General features: G+C 50.4%; 1 protein-coding gene across 1 annotated transcript in view; it reads right to left on the reverse strand.

Moving 5' to 3' along the window:
• Positions 1-18795, reverse strand: part of LOC144723531 (ATP-dependent RNA helicase TDRD9-like) — a 70253-nt gene that overhangs the window by 14564 nt on the left and 36894 nt on the right. Inside the window, exons 17-29 of the mRNA XM_078602355.1 lie at positions 18487-18550; positions 16773-16836; positions 16604-16648; positions 16027-16080; positions 15750-15860; positions 11839-11946; positions 11152-11252; positions 9748-9936; positions 8048-8132; positions 7132-7344; positions 6094-6183; positions 5237-5365; positions 3455-3628 (exon numbers count right to left, since the gene is read on the reverse strand). Coding sequence (XP_078458481.1) covers positions 3455-3628; positions 5237-5365; positions 6094-6183; positions 7132-7344; positions 8048-8132; positions 9748-9936; positions 11152-11252; positions 11839-11946; positions 15750-15860; positions 16027-16080; positions 16604-16648; positions 16773-16836; positions 18487-18550 — 1427 coding nt within the window. The remainder of the gene's footprint in view (positions 1-3454; positions 3629-5236; positions 5366-6093; positions 6184-7131; positions 7345-8047; positions 8133-9747; positions 9937-11151; positions 11253-11838; positions 11947-15749; positions 15861-16026; positions 16081-16603; positions 16649-16772; positions 16837-18486; positions 18551-18795) is intronic.

Genomic DNA, 18795 nt, shown 5'->3' on the forward strand with positions numbered 1-18795 from the left:
CCCAGGTGTCAGGTGGTGAGATGTTAACTACCTTGCCTGGTACACAGGAGGTCGTGGGTTAAATCCCAACCCTGACGCCTGCTGTATATTTGGAGTTTGCATGTTCTCCCCGTGGTCGTGTGGATTTTTCTCCAGGTCCTCCAGTTTTTCCCTCGACATTGACAAGTGTGCGTTTAGAATATATGGGTGCGAAAATTTCCACGTGATAATAAGCAACTTTGTTGTGGTAAAAGATAAACGTTTTAAAATAGTTTAGTTTAAATAGTCTTGGAAGAGATGGGAGTCCCCACACTTCAGCCCACCACACGTGACCTGCCCACCGACTCAACTGTGGTGGTGTTACCCATTTATACTGCTGGGTGGACAGAGGTGGTGCTGGTGTTGGTGGGGGAGGGGATAAAAAAAACTTCAACTGCTTCGACTGTTTCACCGGGAGATGAAATCGGTGACCTCTGTAAAACAAATTATTTAAATGGCATGTAGCATCGATGCAAACGTAACACAAACATCAAACAAGCGGCGTTTAATTATGCAGGGGAAACTACTGGGCGTGTGTAGATGTGCATCGATTCGTCGTTTAATATTCATTCTTGTTGTCCTTCCACCGCACCTCCGATTAGCGCGGCTGGCTTACGTGCGGTGGCGAAAGACGTTAAACGTACACGCACACATGCATAACCACACACGTGAAATTTTTTTTTTCGTAAAGCTCGCACACGTTACCACGTGATTTACGTGAACCTTGCAGCCACTGGAGGCGCGCGTTTGGGAGGGCCACTGGATTTGAATCGTGAAGCTCTGCAGGGGAAAGATGACTTGGGGGGGGAGGGGGGGTGGAAGGAACATGCCTACACAATGGCACTACTTTAACTGAAATGCAGTACAGCATGAGCGGATCCCTCGAGAAAAAAACCCGAGATAAAAAAAAAAATCAAGAAGAGATCAACTCCCCCTCTTGGATAATAAACGCTTTAAACTTGGCTTCGCAGAACGTAAGAATCCTTCGCGCGCCAACGTGGCTGTAAAAAGCTTCTCCGGATCCGCCGAGGTGCAGCGCGCTTTGCGACACCGTCCTTTCTCCAGCGGGGTTTCGGCAGGCGCCGTGCCGCGCCTGCCAATCTGCCGGACGGGCGTCGAGCGGAGGAGTTGAAGGCGCGACGGAGAAAGAGCGAGAGAGAGAGAGAAAGCGGCAACGGGCTGCCTGCGGACGGCGCCTCCGCGCGCGGTGACCCTCCGACGGGAAGGCGGGTGACCCTGGCGTTCGTTAATCCTCGCCGCCGCGCCCGGCTAACGTTATAAACCCCCGCACGTGGCAGGTTCATGTTGCGTCGTACGTCAATGAGTTTCAGGCGTGACGCGCATCGTTAGCGAGCGCGGCTCGTGGATGGACGTGGCGAGCGGCTCGTCCGCCTCCTGTGAATGCAACCCAACGACAGACCCAGGTCTCAAAAGGAGAATGCGGGCAGATGTTTTATCAGCTAAATGCCGTTTTGCCGTTTTATTAAATTGAGAAATGTCTCCAGATATTTTTTGAGAAATGGATACTTAATGCGTCCGTGTTAGCGTATAACGAGAGATAACAAGTAAAAAGAAAAAAAAAATGCGTGCAGAGGATATGAAAACGCAGCTTAATGGCATCAAACCGTTCAGAAAAAGTAAGTGGGCCTGGGCAGGAGAAATGATGGCCGATCGAAATGAATAATGATGGACTGGCAGCAGAGGAGATGGAGCGTCCACCGCGGAGACGGAGCGATTGAAGCAGCTCGCGTGCAGCTGCGAGGCTTGGGAGCAGGGGACTTCATCCAGAAGTGGATAGACCGCGACCAGGGATGGGCAAAACCTGCGGCTCCTTGACGACTGCTTCTTCTCGTTATTTTATTAAGGGCCACCACCGTCTTCGTATTCACATTGCACTGCGGCTAGTTTTTTTTTTATTCGAAAAAAAAATGGCTCTTAAAGCTATTTCAGTTGCCGACCCCTGACCATGATCGACGACGATGATATAAAATTCTTCAACTCGACGTCCTCGAGCGCCATTTGTGACTCTATAAACCCGGCAGCGATGACGCACACATTAGGATCCCGTGCTGCTCTCCAGCCCGGCATGACCACTACCCCTGCGGTCCGATTATCGCCGTGCTCCGGGGCATAACAATGAGCCAGCCAGCAGGTGGTGGTTAACAATAAAACGACGGCGACCAGAACATAGACGACAGTTCTGTGGCCGCACTCATGAAAGACAAAGATCCCCCGTATAGCCTTAACAGACTGTTGGGGCAAGTGCCGTTAGCGAGCAGCACCCATGAAGGCTGGCACGGCGCACGAGGGGGTGGGCGGCCAGCACCACGCCCGACTGCCTTTGTCTCCTCAGTGGCGATGTTTACCCACCGCACCAGGTACTCATTTGAGGCTGAGTCGACCTAGGGGAGGCCCAGGACCGGTTCAGATAATCGTCACTGGGTGTTGGCCGTGAATCGAACCCGGGTCGCCGGGTTCATAGCGCAGCGTAGCGCTAACCGTGACACTACCGCTCCCCACAACACACACGCACACACGTGCGTCACAGTGAGCGATGGCCCTTGGCAGAGGCTCGCAGTGTTAAAGTAATCGGCGTTTTTTATTTTAGTCAGAGCCTCAGGCTAGTCGACAACGACAACCTGTAGAAATTTAGTCAGGCCTCAATGTGTGGATTTAATTTACTAACTCCCTTTGTCTAGGCGACTAATGCATTGTCACATACTCTTAATTCTTAGGACGATGATGTGACGGGTGCACAGTTTCCACCCCCGCCCCCTCCCCCCCCCAACATTATTGGATCATCCAACAGTGAACTAAATATATATTTTAAAAAATTTCAAACGAGTGTAAGGAGCCTGTCGTAGAGAGATGCAGGGCCAATCAGAACACTCCCCTCCCGCCCTGCAACGGGAGTGTTCCGATTGGCTGGCCGACACGTGGCCTACGGCCAATCAAAAGCATTCTACGGGTCAGCCAGTTGGTCGTGGAGTCGAACAATTCCTTCATATTGACACGGCCAATTATCAGTTTTGGTCTTCCACAGTGCCCCGCAGCCTCGAAATAACGTTACTAAACAACCTTAGTCTGCATCTTTATTCAAACTCGTACATTTTTTTGTCACAATAGCCTTTCGTGGGTAGACCTGGCCATCGTCACATGACGCTCGACGAACACGCCCACTCTCTCTCCAAGTCGCAACTTTTCGCGAACCACTTTCTGCTTGTTTATTTTGTTGTCCTTCCCAACGCACCTCCGATTAGCGCGGACGGCTACGTACGGTGGCAAAAGAAGTTCAACATACACACACACTCACAGACACCGTTGCCGCCTTTAAAATTAAAAAGATACCCCTACGAAATATCGTCGTCACGAAATTCCATCATCCCCCCCCCCGCCGCCGCCGCCCCACCGTAAATCCACGCTCGGTCGCGCTCACCTTCGACTCGAAGGCCTCCTCGGCGGGCTCGGCAAACCCCAGCTCCACCATCATCCTGCCCACGTCCGCCGGCTGGCTGGGTACCGCGGTGCCGGACGCCGCCGCCGCCGCCCCATCCAACGGCCTGCTGCCAGACAGCCTCACGCGCAGCACGCCGTGCTCCATGGAGAAAACCTGCGCGTTCCGCACGGGCACCGCACGCGCCGTCGTCACCGCCGTCGTCACCGCCGCCGGGTTGCCAAGTCGCGCGACGGACAGCCGCCGATTCTGCTTGGCTCGGCGAGCGAGGATTTAAGGGGGATTTATTCATTGTCGGAGAGGACTCAAGGTATCGGAACCGGAGTTTTTGCCGGGTGCGACCTTAGTCTCTTTGTGCAGGCGGGTGTAGCAGGGGGACGAGGGGTTATATAAACTAACGTGAACGAGCAACATCCGTTTCATCACGAAAAGATTTCGCCGATTACTCCGAATAAAATGTATTGTATTTATGTACGTTGAACTTCTTTCGCGCCGTACGTAGACAACAATGCTCATCGGAGGGGGTGAATGCAAAATCCATAGGTAACCGCTGGCGAAAAAGGGCAAGGAAATGGTAAAAACAAAGCACCTGCCAAATACCTTTCCAAGTTGCAACTACTGCATTGCCATTTGGCAATCCGTCGATTGGTGTGCACACGTACACATGTACAGTAAGTTCCTGTCAATCCACCGCTATTTGACGGCCTATCTACGCCTTGCGGGCCCCCCGTGAGATATCTAACCATGCTAGACCACGGTGGACAGTGTGGGTTGATGAAGTTTGGGAATTTTGAGTGCGACGATGCATCGATTCATTAAAATCTACACCAGGCTCATCATTACACGCATCGAGTAACGTGTGTCCCGAGAATTTTTTTTGTTAATTAATTTTTTGTTGTTGTTGTAAATCGTCACCACTGTGGTCACTAGAGGCGCTACCGTTCACCGCAATGTAAAAAAGTAACCCGTAAAAACTAAGTTTTTCACTATAAATCCTTTATATGCGTGGCATCGGTTTTATTTTATTATTCATTTCTGTTTTTCTTGAGTAAGAGTTTATCACATTGGTATTTTAAATTAAATATGAATTTTTTTTTTTTCCTAAAAAGAAGAAAATTTAGGAATTTTTTTCAGGAAAATCAATTGTCACGCACAACGAGTCTGTGTGCAAAATGTCAGCTCGATTGGATCAAGGGAAGTGGGTTAAAAAACGACCGAAAGATTTGCACGGTCATAAGCGCGCAAGCAAGCAAGCGAACTTAATATAAAGGATTTAAAAATTAGAATCGATTTGCGAATCGAATCATGACAGATTCATCCGAGCGCTTGCTGTCCAGCTACCGCTTGCCAAATCTATTGACGGATGAGTGCCTGTAATCACAAAACCTCGCAATTGTCCTGTTAACAGATTTTTCGCTATAATTTTCAACGGAGATACTTTTGGGGCATCACACGAGAAGATACAAATACATTTTAAGAAATTCAACTAAAAATGTAAATTATATCTGCCTGCCTTTGAATTCACAGCGTCATTTTTGCATCGCATGCAAATGCCGCACACAAAGGGCGAGAGAGCGGGAGAAGACGATCGCACGGGCGTCGTTTTCCAAACGGCCAAACGAGGGTGGTGGTTGGTGGGTGGCCGCAGCACCACGTCCCGGCCGCCTTTATCTCCCCAGTCGTGAAGTTACAGTAAACCCTCCCCCTCCCACCTGCCCCCCCACGCCCCACAAACCTCCCCAACTAAGACGAGGTGCCGCGCACCTGCATGAAGAAGTTCTTCTCCAGCGTCTGTTTGCTGAACCAGCTGCGAGCGTCGGCGCTCCAGCTGCCTCCGGCGGCGATGCGCGACAAGGCCGAAGGCCGCACCTCGCACAGCATGCACTCCATGGCCTGCACGCCAGTAGAGGTGGGGGGTGGGTGCCTGGCGGTTCACGCGGCTTCGTAACCCCCCCCCGCCCACCCCCCCATGTGCGACGCGCCCAGCGTGGCAGTCAACGCTTTAAAAAACACCGATCTCCCGGCACGTCGGGTTTATACTTTGCCCGCGTGTTATCCTTGTCTCACGCCTTTAAAAGAATACTGCTGGGGGCTAGTGCTGTTAGCGAGGCACAAGACGGGGTGTGGGTGGCCAGGCACCACGCCCGGCCGCCTTTGTCTCCCCGAGCGGGCGGTGTTTATTACACCAAGTCTTCCGAGCTGAGGCCTGGGACCGGTTCGGATAATCGTCACTGGTGTTGGCCGTGAATGGGAATCGAACTCGTGTCGCCAGGTTTGTAGTGCAGCGCACTAATCGCTACACAACCGCTCCCCACAATCACACACAAAAAGACAAAGATCCCCCCCAAATAGCCTTAACAGACTGTTGGGGCAAGTGCTGTTAGCGAGCACCTCTGAAGGCTGGCAATGGCACACGAGGAGCTGGGTGGCCAGCACCACGCCCGGCCACCTTTGTCTCCCCAGTGGCAATGTTTGCAACCCACACCAGGTACTCATTTAGGCTGAGTCGACCTAGAGTAAGCCCAGGACCAGTTCGGATAATCATCACTGGTGTCATCATCACTGGCGCAATAACACACACACACATACGCGCATACACACGTCACGTCGCACGGCAGGACCTGGAAAGGCATATCCTTCAGGTCCTGGGGAAGCTCCTTGAGGTCCTGCAGTGGGATATTCCTCGTGTTTCCAAAGTCCACAAAAAACACCTGCAGGCAGCGGCGGACAAAATCACTCAACGCGGCAGAGTGGGCGTGCGACAATGCGCCGTACCAACCCGAGCGCTGCAGCCATTAGCTGAGCCACTGCTCGTCATTGCAAGGCCCAATGGCAGCCCCCGGGTGGCCTTTAGTGCGGCTCCTGACGCGCGCCCCCCCAATACACAAATCATCGTGCTGCCAAATCGGATTTTTAAAATGTGATGCTGATGTCTTATCGGTGGAAGTGCCCCCCCCGCCCCCCTGAAAATTTGTATTTGAGTATTTTCAAATACCTTGGGCAAAATGTCCTCAAGTGTGATCACTCTGGTACTCGAGATCAGCACAGCTAACACGCTTGCTGCGAGGGATACGTACAATTTGCAGGCAGTTTCCAAGTTGTCGTGGGCCCTGAAGTTGCGGGCCGTTTCCAGGCCGCAGACCATCGGCCGCCCACCTCTGGTTTAGAACTTAGTTAAAGGTCACCTCAGCCCTTCATTAATTCAATGGCAGATACACAACGCTAACTTTCAGCGTCGTGTCAAGTGACAGCTGGATGAGAGCCTACCCAAGTCACTGGTCGTCATTTGACCATACTTTCCCAAGCTGGTCCAGTGGTGGTCGGTGAAGGGGAGGCGGCGGTGGTCCAGAACCAGTTCAGATATATCACTCTCCCAATCATGTCAGCCGTGGCCAGGAATCAAACTAGGAAGGAGTGGGGAACGGGGGCCATGGCATGAGGCTGCGTGCGGGGCAGCACAGTGGAGGGCACAGCTGGTGCATCATCTGCCAGTCATCTCAGTCAGCCAAACCACGGCACCTGGGACTGTCCCGTGACCTCCTGTCAGCGAGCCTTCGACCTGGGCCTATCACGGGCGCCGTGGTGACGTCACCGTCACTTAGTGGCGAACGGCGGGTGTTGGGGCAAGGGGGGGGGGGCATCGTGATGCTGATTAAGACCTCGACGGTATGGCTGTTGGGCACGCGCATGACGCGGGCACGGTACAGCTCCTGGCTCTTCTCGTCCGGGTACGGCGAGAGGCAGAGGTCGCCCGGGGATGGCGGCGCCATCAGCGGCCGCTTGGGCCGCTCCCCGATCCGCTGGGCGAGGTGCTGCACCTCTTTCGAGTTGTCGTCCACCTTCTGCGCGAAGAAGTGACCCACGTCCAGCACCTGTGCACGCACGCACGACCACGACCACGACCACCAAAGGCCACGTAACTCGGGAGGGGGGGGGGGGGGACGGGGGTGGTCAGTCACGCAGCTGAGATTATGGCAGTGTTCTTGGGTTTTTTCGGTAAAGTCACGTAGGTAAAACATTTTAATTAATAAAAGTAAAATAAAAAGAAAATGGAGTGATTTTTTTTTTACTTTTATTAATTTACATTTTTTACCTACGTGACTTTACCGAAAACACCCAAGAATTTGAATCCTTGCAGTCACGAAAGCTTCAAATCTAGAATTATGGCAGCGAATTGAATGCATCCGTACGGAGCTCCGACGTGTTCGCGGTCGAGCGGGCACCGTCCAGAGCTAAGCGCATCGAACAGAATCAAATTGATTTATACTGGAGGAATCCGATGAGTTATAAAGCTCTTCTTATATAGATGTCCCAAAACAGTTCAGCCGAAGGCATGTTTATTTTTTCACAAGCGCGGATCATCCACAACCCGGGTAAACTCGGGGTGGGGGGGGGGGTGCGGGTTAATAGTTCACAACATTTCTGCTAACTGGATGAAGGGAAATGTTCCTGGCAGTCGGTCAAGTCCTTCACTGCGCTTTTCCTTTCGCGATCCTTTTGGCGCTGCCGTGCTAACAATGTGGCTTGAGTCGCCGAGCGCCAAGATTCTGTGCTGCGAGCCGGTCTCATGCCAACCTCTGTGATGAAGACCATGAGCCAAAAGCCCGCCAGCGTCTGGGTCTTCTCCATCAGCTTCTGGCTCTGTATGTCGCAGCAGAACCTGCACAACAAAGACCCCCCGTATAACCTTTACAGACTGGAGGAGCAAGTGCCGTTAGCGAGCACCTATAGAGGGCGCCCAACGGCACACGAGGGGGTGGGTGGCCAGCACCATGGCCGGCCGCCTTTGTCTCCCCAGTGGCGATGTTTACACACCGCACCGGGTACTCATTTGAGGCCGAGTTGACCTAAGGGAGGCCCAGAACCGGTTCAAATAATCGACACTGGTGTTTGCCGTGAGCGGGAATGGAACTCTAGTCAACGGATTTGTAGTACAGCGCGCTAACCACTACACTACCGCTCCCCAGAACCTGCAAATACAAAGATCCTCCGTATAGCCTATACCAGACTTTTGGGGCAAGTGCTGTTAGGGACCCCCTATGAAGGCCGGCACCACGCCCACACACACACCCGGAACACGAAGCGCTCAGCGGAGACGGCCTCCCCTTGGGTGGGCATGTACTAGCGGTTGGTTGGCTAGTTTGTTTGGGTTAGAGTCAGTGATACAGATAGTCGTAGTAGTGACTCATTGTATAGTTGGCTTAGGTTAAAGTCAATGAGAGGGCCTATACGAGCGACTCATTTGCCAATTGGTTGGAATTAAACAGTTAGATGGCTCGTACTAGTGGCTGGTTATCTTGCATGTTTAGGGTCAGTGATAGGGTTGGTACGAGTGAATAGCTTATTCGGGCTAAGATCAGTGACAGGAGCTAGCATCTGCGGCTTTTTTCGAGTTCGTTAACATGCGATCAATGAGAGGGCAAGCACGAGTAACTGGTGTGGTTAGTTAGGGTGTAAAGAGTAGGCCTAGCATTTGAGTGGCATGTTTACCCAACCCACAAATGACTCGCCACTTACATCCCCCACTGCGATGCAATGGCCTTGTCGGCATTTGTCCTCTGTCGTCCACCTCGCCTGGTGTACAGGAGGTCGTGGGTTGGATCCTGCCGACCCTGACGCCTGCTGTATATTTGGAGTTTGCATGTTCTCCCCGTGGTCGTGTGGATTTTTCTCCGAATCCTCGGGTTTTTACCCTCTACATTTAGAATCAACGTGCGTTTTAGAGTATTTTCTGGCAATAAACTTCCACGTGACGGTAAGCCACTTCGCCGAACTGCCATTTGTGGCCAGGTCGCTTATGAAAATGAGCTACGCAGCTCAGTTGGGGGCCTTATCTGGTAAAAATTAACCCGTAAAAACAAAGTTTTTCACTATAAATCCTTTATATGCGTGTTCAATGGGCCACAACCCAGCCCACATTGGTCTTTGAAACGGGCGGCTAGAGTCCTCTCGTCCTCTGGCTTGAGATGGCTGCCACCTATGGGTCAGATGATTGCCTGCCACCATTAAGCAATTGGTAATTAAATATAAAAATTTTTTTAAGTAAATAGTGTAAAATTTTGGGGAAAAAAATTCACAAAAAGAAATTGTCACGCACAACGAGTCTGTGTGCAAAATGTCAGCTCGATTGGATCACGGGAAGTGGGTTAAAAAACGACCGAAAGATTTGCACGGTCGTAAGCGCGCAAGCAAGTGAACTTAATATAAAGGATTTAAAAATAAAAAGTTAAAATAGCGTGGTACTGGCGGGCGTGATGGTGCCACCTCGCCAGGACCTGTTCGTATTGAGGCCGGTGACGGGATTCATCCTCGTGGCCTCCTGGAGGTCCATGTCTTTGTCCTCCATGTGCAGCAGCTTCAGCCGGATGGGGATGCGCAGTTGGCTCATCTTGAGAGCCAGGTACACGGCCCGCAACACGCTCGCAGTGTGCTCCTCAGGGTCTCGCTGAAATTCCATGAACACCCTGGGTGGCGGGGGAGGGGAGTTTGGGGAGGGAGGGGGGCACGCGAGGAGCCTGGCTGTTAGTCCGTGTGCTTGCTGTACGTTGAACTTCTTTCGTGCCGTACGTGGCCAACCATGCTAATCGAAGGTGCGGGAGGGTAAGGACAACAAACTTAATCACAAAAAGCAGTTCGAAAGAAATGAGTCCGACCTGAAAATCAAAAACGCGGGGGGTGAGCCACAAGCTACGCTCAACTTTGTTTTACGAGTCGAGGAAATGAACTAAAACTAAACTCATAATGAAGGTTTTTGGGTGTGTTGGAGAGTAAATCCACAACATATTATAATTGTGGATTCACTCCCCAACACACCGGTGGGCTGTAGTAGTAACTAATTGGCGCGCTGTTCACATGACAAACCTTACTGGTTTGTATCGGGTGGTGGAGGGTTACGACACATTCATACTTACGCGATCTAACTAAAAAAACCTTCATTATGAATAATATTGGTCGCGAAAGCCTACGTGTTAGAACTAAACTATAAAAAATTTTTATTTTACTAGGTTAAGGCCCACTGAGCTATGTAGCTCTTTTTCAGAAGCGTTCTGGCCACAAATGATGGCTCAACAAAGTCGCTTATAATCGTGTGAAAATGTATAGCAGTCAAATGCTCTTAAAAGCATGTTTCTAAACGTGGAGGAAAAACCGGAGGACTTGGAGAAAAAAATCCACACGACCACAGGGAGAGAGATCGAACCCACGACGACCTCCTGTATACCAAGGCGAGGGAGTTAACATCTCCTAGCTATTCTAGATTTGAAGCTTTCGTGACTGCAAGGATTCATACTCTTAGGTTTTTTCGGTAAAGTCACGTAGGTAAAAAATAATAAAATAAAAATAAATGAAAATAAATTAAATCACTTGATACAGTCAATTTAGCTGTGACGGTCCCACCTGAAGACGGAGACTTGTGTTGCCTCCGAAACGTCGTGATTTAATTGATTAATTATCATTCATTATTATATTATTTTTTCCCTACGTGACTTTACCGAAAAAAACCCCTAAAAGTATCTCCTAGCCACTGTGGCGCCATCCAAATAATCCGACACGAAACCAAAACCGGACACCGCTCCACACGCCCCCCCCCCCCACCTCTTGTTCACGACGCGACACTAAACGTGACGTTGCCCCCCCTCCCCCCCCCAGGGTAATTTATTGGCTCTGAAAAAGGCTCCCACCTTGTGCCGTCAAAGTAGATTGCTTTTCCACGGCCACAATCCCCCAGGGCGGCACTGAGCTGCTGGGTGTAGCACTGGCCCCTGGGAGGCATGTTCCACAGCTGGACCGGCACACAACACGAAGGGGAAGGGGGGGGGGGGCAGCCGCTGGGACGCCAAACTCCAGGGTAGCAGCATCACGGATCTCATCTCCCGGCGCTACAGGTGGTCCCCAAATAGTTGAGAGAAAAAAATGATAATCTAAAAACTCAACTATTTTTTGGTTATTTTACCTGGTAAGGCCAAATGATCCGCTGCATGAGGATACAATTCTGGGGTTGTGCATCATCACCGTCATCAATAACCACCATCTCCACCCCGATCCACGACCATTATCACCATCATCATCACCACCACCATCAACACAATCACTACCGCTGGTCTCCTCTTGTCCAGGCATTGCCTCGGCTGGTTTGTATATGGCAAAAAAATATATGAGGCAAAACGACATCACATTTTGTTATTTTACGCTCTTCTTTTTGCACAACAGTGCTTTACCCTCATCAATACATGTCAACATATTGCTGCCACTCAGTTAAAGCAAAATCATTTCTCGTAATTCCAAGTTCAATTCCAGCATGAAATCAAAAGTTCAGGCCCAAATCTCTATGGTGGCGGTGGGTGGGTGGTGGTTGGGGTCCCTGGTACCTTGACCGTGGTCTTGGGGTCATGAAGGTTCATTTCCTTGGCAGCGCTGACCTCGTTAATGGAGTAGCAGCCGAAGTAGAAGGGGTAAAAGGCTCCGGCCAACACCACCTGCATGGGCAGACCCCACAACCACGCGCTTGAGGAACACAAGGGGGGCCCCTTAACCAACACAGCAGGCTGCCTCGGGACATTTCTCCAGCTACGTGTGCGAAAAACTCTCAATTGACGGAAACAAAAAAAAATGTAAATCATCAGCCATCATCTTTCCGCTGCTCGATGAGGACCCCCCTCCCACCCCCCGCCCCTCTCCAAGCCGTCGCCATCCCTCTCGGTCGCTCTCGACCGGCGGTGGACGTCCTCCCTCGGGGCAAGTTCCCTCTGCGGCGAGTACAATGTCTTTAAAAACAAAGGTGCTTTGCCCCTCTGAGTAAAATGAACGCGAACCGCTTCCGTGTTCCAAGATTCTATTTAAAAACAAAGGTGCTTTGCCCCTCTGAATAAAATGAACGCGAACCGCTTCCGTGTTCCAAGATTCTGCGGTGAAACAGGACACCGACCCTGTAACTTGCAGATGTCTCGGAAAGGGGAAAGGGTTTATATTATGTCGCTTGACTCGTGTATTATAGCGGCCGGTATTATTGAGGGTGAGAGGCTCAATCGCTAAGACAACTTGGCGAGCCGGGCCAACGAATCCGGCCCAACGAATGAGCCCAAATCGTTTTAGGGGACGGAGAGAAATGCGTGCACGAGACAACGCGCGGCACGCACAACCCATCGGACACGTTACGAGTACTCGGGCTCACACCCAACGGCCTCTCTTAAGACCGGGAGCAAGAGCAGAGCCTCACCATTCTGGCGAATTGGCCGATGATGCTGGATGCAATTACCAGCGAAACGTCACAGTACTCAAAAATTGTAAATGTTGTGGTTTCACGCTTCAACACACCGGTGGGCTAAAGCAGTGAACAATTTGTATTTTGTCAACGTGACACTTTTTTTGCTGATTGGCCGTGTCGGGTGGTGGAGGGTTACGACACATTTATAAATAACGCGATCTAACCCAAAAACGTTGATTATGAATCAGAACGTGCGCTCTTCGTACTGGTACGCAGCCTCACGTATTTTTTTTACCGATGTACCATTTGTGAATACACGTAATGTGCCTCACCACTATAAAGGAACAAAATCATTCTGTGGACAACAAATAAAAGCAATAATTTTGAATGTGTTACGTGCAGATTTCATTCAATCTGAGAAAGAATGGTTCAGTGGCACGGTGAGCCACAAACAAGAGGGAACTCGGCCAGATCTGACACAAAAAGTTGTCCACCAAGCTCTGTTGATGTGCATTTATACAGAAGTGGCCTTAATTTACCTAAGCTACCCACAGTGCACCAAAACACGGCAACGAATGTATTAATTCTAGATTTGAAGCTTTCGTGACTGCAAGGATTCATACTCTTTGGTTTTTTCGGTAAAGTCACGTAGGTAAAAAAGAAAATAAATGAAAACAACTAAATTAAATCACAAGGTGGAACTGTAGCAAGCGACTTTGGCTGTAACGGTTCCACCTGAAGACGGAAGCTTGTGTTGCCTCCGAAACGTCGTGATTTAATTTAGTTGTTTTCATTTATTTTATTTTTTACCTACGTGACTTTACCAAAAAAAAACAAAGAGTAAGAACGAATGTATTATTATTATCTGCTGTCAATTCACCTGCGAGAGAGAAGTCGTGCAAATCGATTTTTTTACGGAAGGTCATTTCACGCCCGCAGACCTTTTTTTTGTACTTTTCCCATTTCAATAATTTACGGGAGATATTTTCATTGCCAGTAATTTTTTCCGCAGACTCCAGTTAAAGGGGCAGCGAATCACTTCCCCTTCACTGAAGTGTCACGATCACGGCACCCCTTCAAATTCTTGCGCCGCAGCAACTCAAGAGGATTCCACTCGCTTGCGCTGTGCGTGCGCCCTTCCTCTGTTGTCCAGGTCGGTTTAACAAACCCCGCAAACACTCTAACCCACTCAGGACAGCTTTTGCCATGATCAATCCAATGCTGGATGAAGACCTCCCCCACCCCCCCTCAATTCTCACGCTCCGGCGATGTAACAATCCACGGAGCACCTGTGCACGAGCCGATCTCATTGCTCCATCTCCATGGTGAACGCGCCGTCTCGCACACGCTCAATTCCACGGTTGGCCACCCCCACCATGTCGCTCTTCTTCTCGACTGTCAGCCACCCCCCCCTCCGTTTCTTGTGGGGCGACCCACCCACCCCCACGCCCCCCCCCCACCCTCCGTGCCCTCTTATTTTAGTTTAATGGTCCTGAACGGTTCGGAATTGTGTCATTAACCTGCGCGTGCGTGTGTGTGTGTTGCCTCAAATCCACGCGTGTTGATCGGGACGGCACAAATCAAGAGAAAACACAGTCCCTTCCCCACGCTCTCCACCCCCCTCGCCCCACCCCCCCGATGGGATTCGGGATGTTGGTTTCCTGGGTGTGGTTCTCTAGCAGGGTCGGTTGCAACCGTAAAACTTGAGGGGGCCACAGCGAGGCGTTTTTACGCGACGCTTCGCGAAAGCGATCCCGCGGTCATCATCGGTAAAACCATCCAACACTCCCGCCGCTCGGTCAATTGCTTCGGCTCGGACGGTTACCTCTGGATTGATAATAATAAATAAATAAAACTACAATGGCGCCAAAAATACGGCGTTCCAATAGGCGTAAACCACGCCAGCGGTTAACATTGCTTGTGCCTCTACGTATGGGTCAAAGGTGCAGGCCCGCAATTCCTCCGTCACCGCCGCTCCTGGTGAAAGGGCCTCCACGAGTGGGAGCTGTAGACAGGCCTCCCTAGGGTGGTTCTTTGGCCTACACTCTTCTTCCACAGTGGTCAGACGTATTTGGAAGGGGTGGGGAGTTACCCACACTTTACACCCCGGGCACATGCGACCGGCCGGTCAACTGTGTTGCAACCCATTTATTTGTCCTGGGGAGACAGATTGCTGGGTGGAGGATAGATGTGGCAGGGGGGTGGAGATTGAAACATGTGCCTAGTGTTTCAGTTGTCCCGCTGCAAGATCGAATAGAACCGGCGACCTATCGGCTGCAATTAATAAGTTGATACCTCGGTGGGCTTTGTCTGGTAGGATAGTTTAGTTTTATTTTGTAAGTGTTTGGGTGATTTGTTTTCCTTTCTTGTACATTGAACTCCTATCGTTGTTGTTACGTTCCCACCCACCCTGAATGGACATCTGTGAAAAGCGGCTTTGTAGCTCATCGGATTCTACCTCCAGTCAGAATAAATATTCCAATTCTGAATTCCGGTGGGCTACTATACCACGGCAGCAACGTAATTATGCCACACGCGTACACAACAAAAACAAAACACTGACAAGACACACGTCAGCTCCTTATAATCAAGGTGATTCGCAACAACAAGGTCTGTCGGCGCCGTCAAAATCCTGCGTGTTCGCAATCTGGGGCAGCCACTCGTGATCAAAACGGCATCTCGAAAAAAGCAGCGAGTCGACTGGCCTCAAAAAATCTAGATTTGAAGCTTTCGTGACTGCAAGGAATCATACTCTTAGGTTTTTTCGGTGAAGTCACGTAGGTAAAAAATAAAATGAATAAAAGTAATAATAGAAATAAAATAATAAATCACGACGTTTCGGAGGCAACACAAGTCTCCGTCATCAGGTGGGACCGTCACAGCCAGATTTACTGTATTTACTATTATTACTTTTATTATTATTTACTATTATCACTTTTATTAATTTAAATTGTATTTTTTACCTACGTGACTTTACCGGAAAAAAGCTAAGAGTATGGCCTCAAAAAGCCAGTCCGGCGTGCTGACCGCCGCGCCGCGTTATCGAGCGGCGGAACTCAGCGCCGGGATCCGAACCTTCAGGACAAACGGGTCGTATTTGTCGGGCGGCTCCATGCCATCAAGTTTGTCCAAACGGATGTTGAATTTGAACAGCCGCTTCTGTATTTCCTCCATCAGCTCGTCCACCTGGGGAAACAAAACGATAAAAAAACAACCACCTCTTCGCACTGCACCGCACGCACGCATGCCGGAAACCTAAAACCCGGTCTGGGAACATCGCGGGTTTGACGGGTAAACACGAAAATGTGGACCGGAGTCTGCAAAGCAGGCGGTTGCCCTCGATCCAGCTCACCTCGTGCATCCGGCGGACAATGATCATCTTCTCCAACCCCCACTTTTTCTCCACCTTCATCACGAGGACGTTGGGGAAAAGAACAATGACTCGATCGCGACTGTGCGGCGTCGGTACAGCCGGTGCAAAAACGGCCGCAGGCAATGGCTGGGACACCTCTGCTCAAGCAGTGAGCTTTTAACGATGTGTCGAATTGATATTGATCACGAAGCTCACGATACACGTGTCTAACTGTGCAAGGACCAATGTTTTTGAATTCCCCATATGTGTTGTATGCCAAGTGTTCACGGGACCCCATTCGGCGCACAATGCGAAAATAGAATCTACGCTTCTCGCATTGAATTGAGACTCTGAATTGGTGACAATTTATGGGACCACGTGGTGGGCGCTGGGGGAATCGTTGCAGGATTACCGAGCGGCAAAGCTTCCGAGCGTCGCGGAGTTCGACAAGCCCTGGATTACACGCGCGCGCGCGCGCGCCACCGTAGCTCGCGCAACGTGAATTGTGCAACACACCGGAGAGTTCTTTCACAAAGTGCTATCATTCGGATGAGTGTGTGAAAGAAAAATCCAACACCTTGTGAGTCCTGAATTTTCCACTCTCCTTGCAATGCTTCCATTCCTGCAAAAGTAAACCTTGGTTAGCGGACGGCCGAGTCGGCAATGGGTCCCCCCGATGCTGCTGTGGCGAAATCAAACAAACAAAAAACGTAAAAGGTGAGGGTGGTGGTGAAAATAAACCTCGCCTTGTAAGCGTTAACTGCAGCCAAGCAGTCGCTGTGGGAGCCATCGGACCAGGAGAGCTTGTGCCTGCATGCAACACACACCAGCCCAGCACAGCAGCGTCAGCAGACATCGGCATCTCTGCCGAGCAAAAAAAGCGAAACGTCAATTAACCCTTTCCTGGTCGGAGACGACCGCAAGTTTTGCAGGGTGGTGTCCCCCCTCGGAACGGGCGAGAGGGTTCAACCGTTCCACATTTTATTTAGAGAGGCGTCGCGCCGTTGTTTTTAAAGGACATTGTACTCACCGCAGAGAGGCGTAGCGGCACGACCGCCCTCTACGATAGCCGGCGCCAAACTGTGCCACACGCCCTCCCACGTGGGCCTAGTCGGAGCCTCGGTACCGATAAAGTACACGTAACGTCATCGGAATGGGGTTAACAATCTGCTGCCATTAACAAAATGGGTTCGCTCTGGGATTTTCCCAGAGCGGCCTCGAGGAACGGAAAGGCCAGCGAGGTTAATTTGTCGTCATTAAATAGCGACACGCTGCCCTCCCCATCACCGATAACCCAGCGACGACCGGATTCATTCCTACGTAACAGCAGCAGCGGCGGGAAGCACTCAGCTGAGGGCAGAAAAAAAAATTGGCCATCAGAGAGCCATCGTATTTGTCAAAACTGTTAATTAACGCATCCGCTAATGCAACGTTTTATAAATTAATTGTACGTGCGTGCACTGTATTGAATCAACAGATGGCTGCACTAAAACGAATTAACAGTGCAAAAAAAAAGCCATCACAGATTTTAGAGCAGGATTCCCAGTCGATAACTGGACATCGGCCTAATGAGCTGAGATGAAAAACAAAGAGCACGTTTAAGAATTAGTTGTTTAACACTTAATCAGAGTAAATTTCGATTTAAAGCTTTCGTGACTGCAGGGATTCATCTTCTTGGTTCTTTCGGTAAAGTCACGTAGAAGGGAAGTAATAAAATAATAAAAATAAAACATAAAACAATTCTCACGACGTTTCGGCCACAACGCAAGCAGCCATCCTCCTGAGGATGGCTGCTTGCGTTGTGGCCGAAACGTCGTGAGAATTGTTTTATTATGTTTTATTTTTATTATTTTATTACTTCCCTTCTACGTGACTTTACCGAAAGAACCAAGAAGATTAATCAGAGTACTTCTCAAGTTCAGCCTTTGCCTCTTAAGTGACACAATCAATCGCCCTGCGTTCCACCTTCTTTAGGGCAATTGACACTGGCAATCATTGCAGTTCAATTTTCTTTCGTAAAAAGAGAAGTTAAAATTTCCTATATCTGGACAAGCCCTCTCAAGGGTAAGGGGCCGTCCATAAATGACGTCACGCACCTAGGGGGGAGTCAGACATTTGTGACGATGTGTGATGAAAGGGGGGGGGGGGGGTTGAGAAATGTGACTTCACGTCAAAATGCGCAACTTTAAATAAATATAGACAACACGTTCTACTTAATTAAATAGACGTTTTAATAAATGTTTTCTCCTACAACATCAGACTGCAGCCGCACATTAAATACGCACTACAATGACAATAGCTTAAGCGATTTGTAGCACTTTTTTTTTGGGGGGGGGGGGGGGGTCCAAAATCGCGTGACGTCATTCATGGACGACCCCTAACTGGGATGGCAACATCCATTGAGGTCACGGACAGGAGTCGCACGAATAACCCAAGCTCGCGCGCTCCATAGCCGCTCACCGGAAGGATTTCAGCATCTCGTTGAACGGCGTGAGGAACGTGCTCTGCAGGGACAGCGACGCGGCTGCAAGGGGACGAGATGACGGGCGAGGTTGGCGAGCCGTCGCGATCGCGTTGCCGGGTTCGCTCGCGCGCGCGAGCCCTTTACCGATTCCTCAATCGTTATTCCGTTGTGGCTTTAAGGATGACACAACGCCCCCGCACAATGGCTCGCTCGCTCGCACTGCTGCTGGCCTTCCGCTAGAGGGAGCACAAAATAGCCCCTCTGTAGAGGGTGCGCTTTGGGCCTACTGTTCCACACTGGCCAGA

The sequence above is a fragment of the Lampetra planeri genome, chromosome 18 (genome assembly GCF_965212315.1).
Source record: "Lampetra planeri chromosome 18, kcLamPlan1.2.h2, whole genome shotgun sequence".
Lineage (NCBI taxonomy): Eukaryota > Metazoa > Chordata > Hyperoartia > Petromyzontiformes > Petromyzontidae > Lampetra > Lampetra planeri.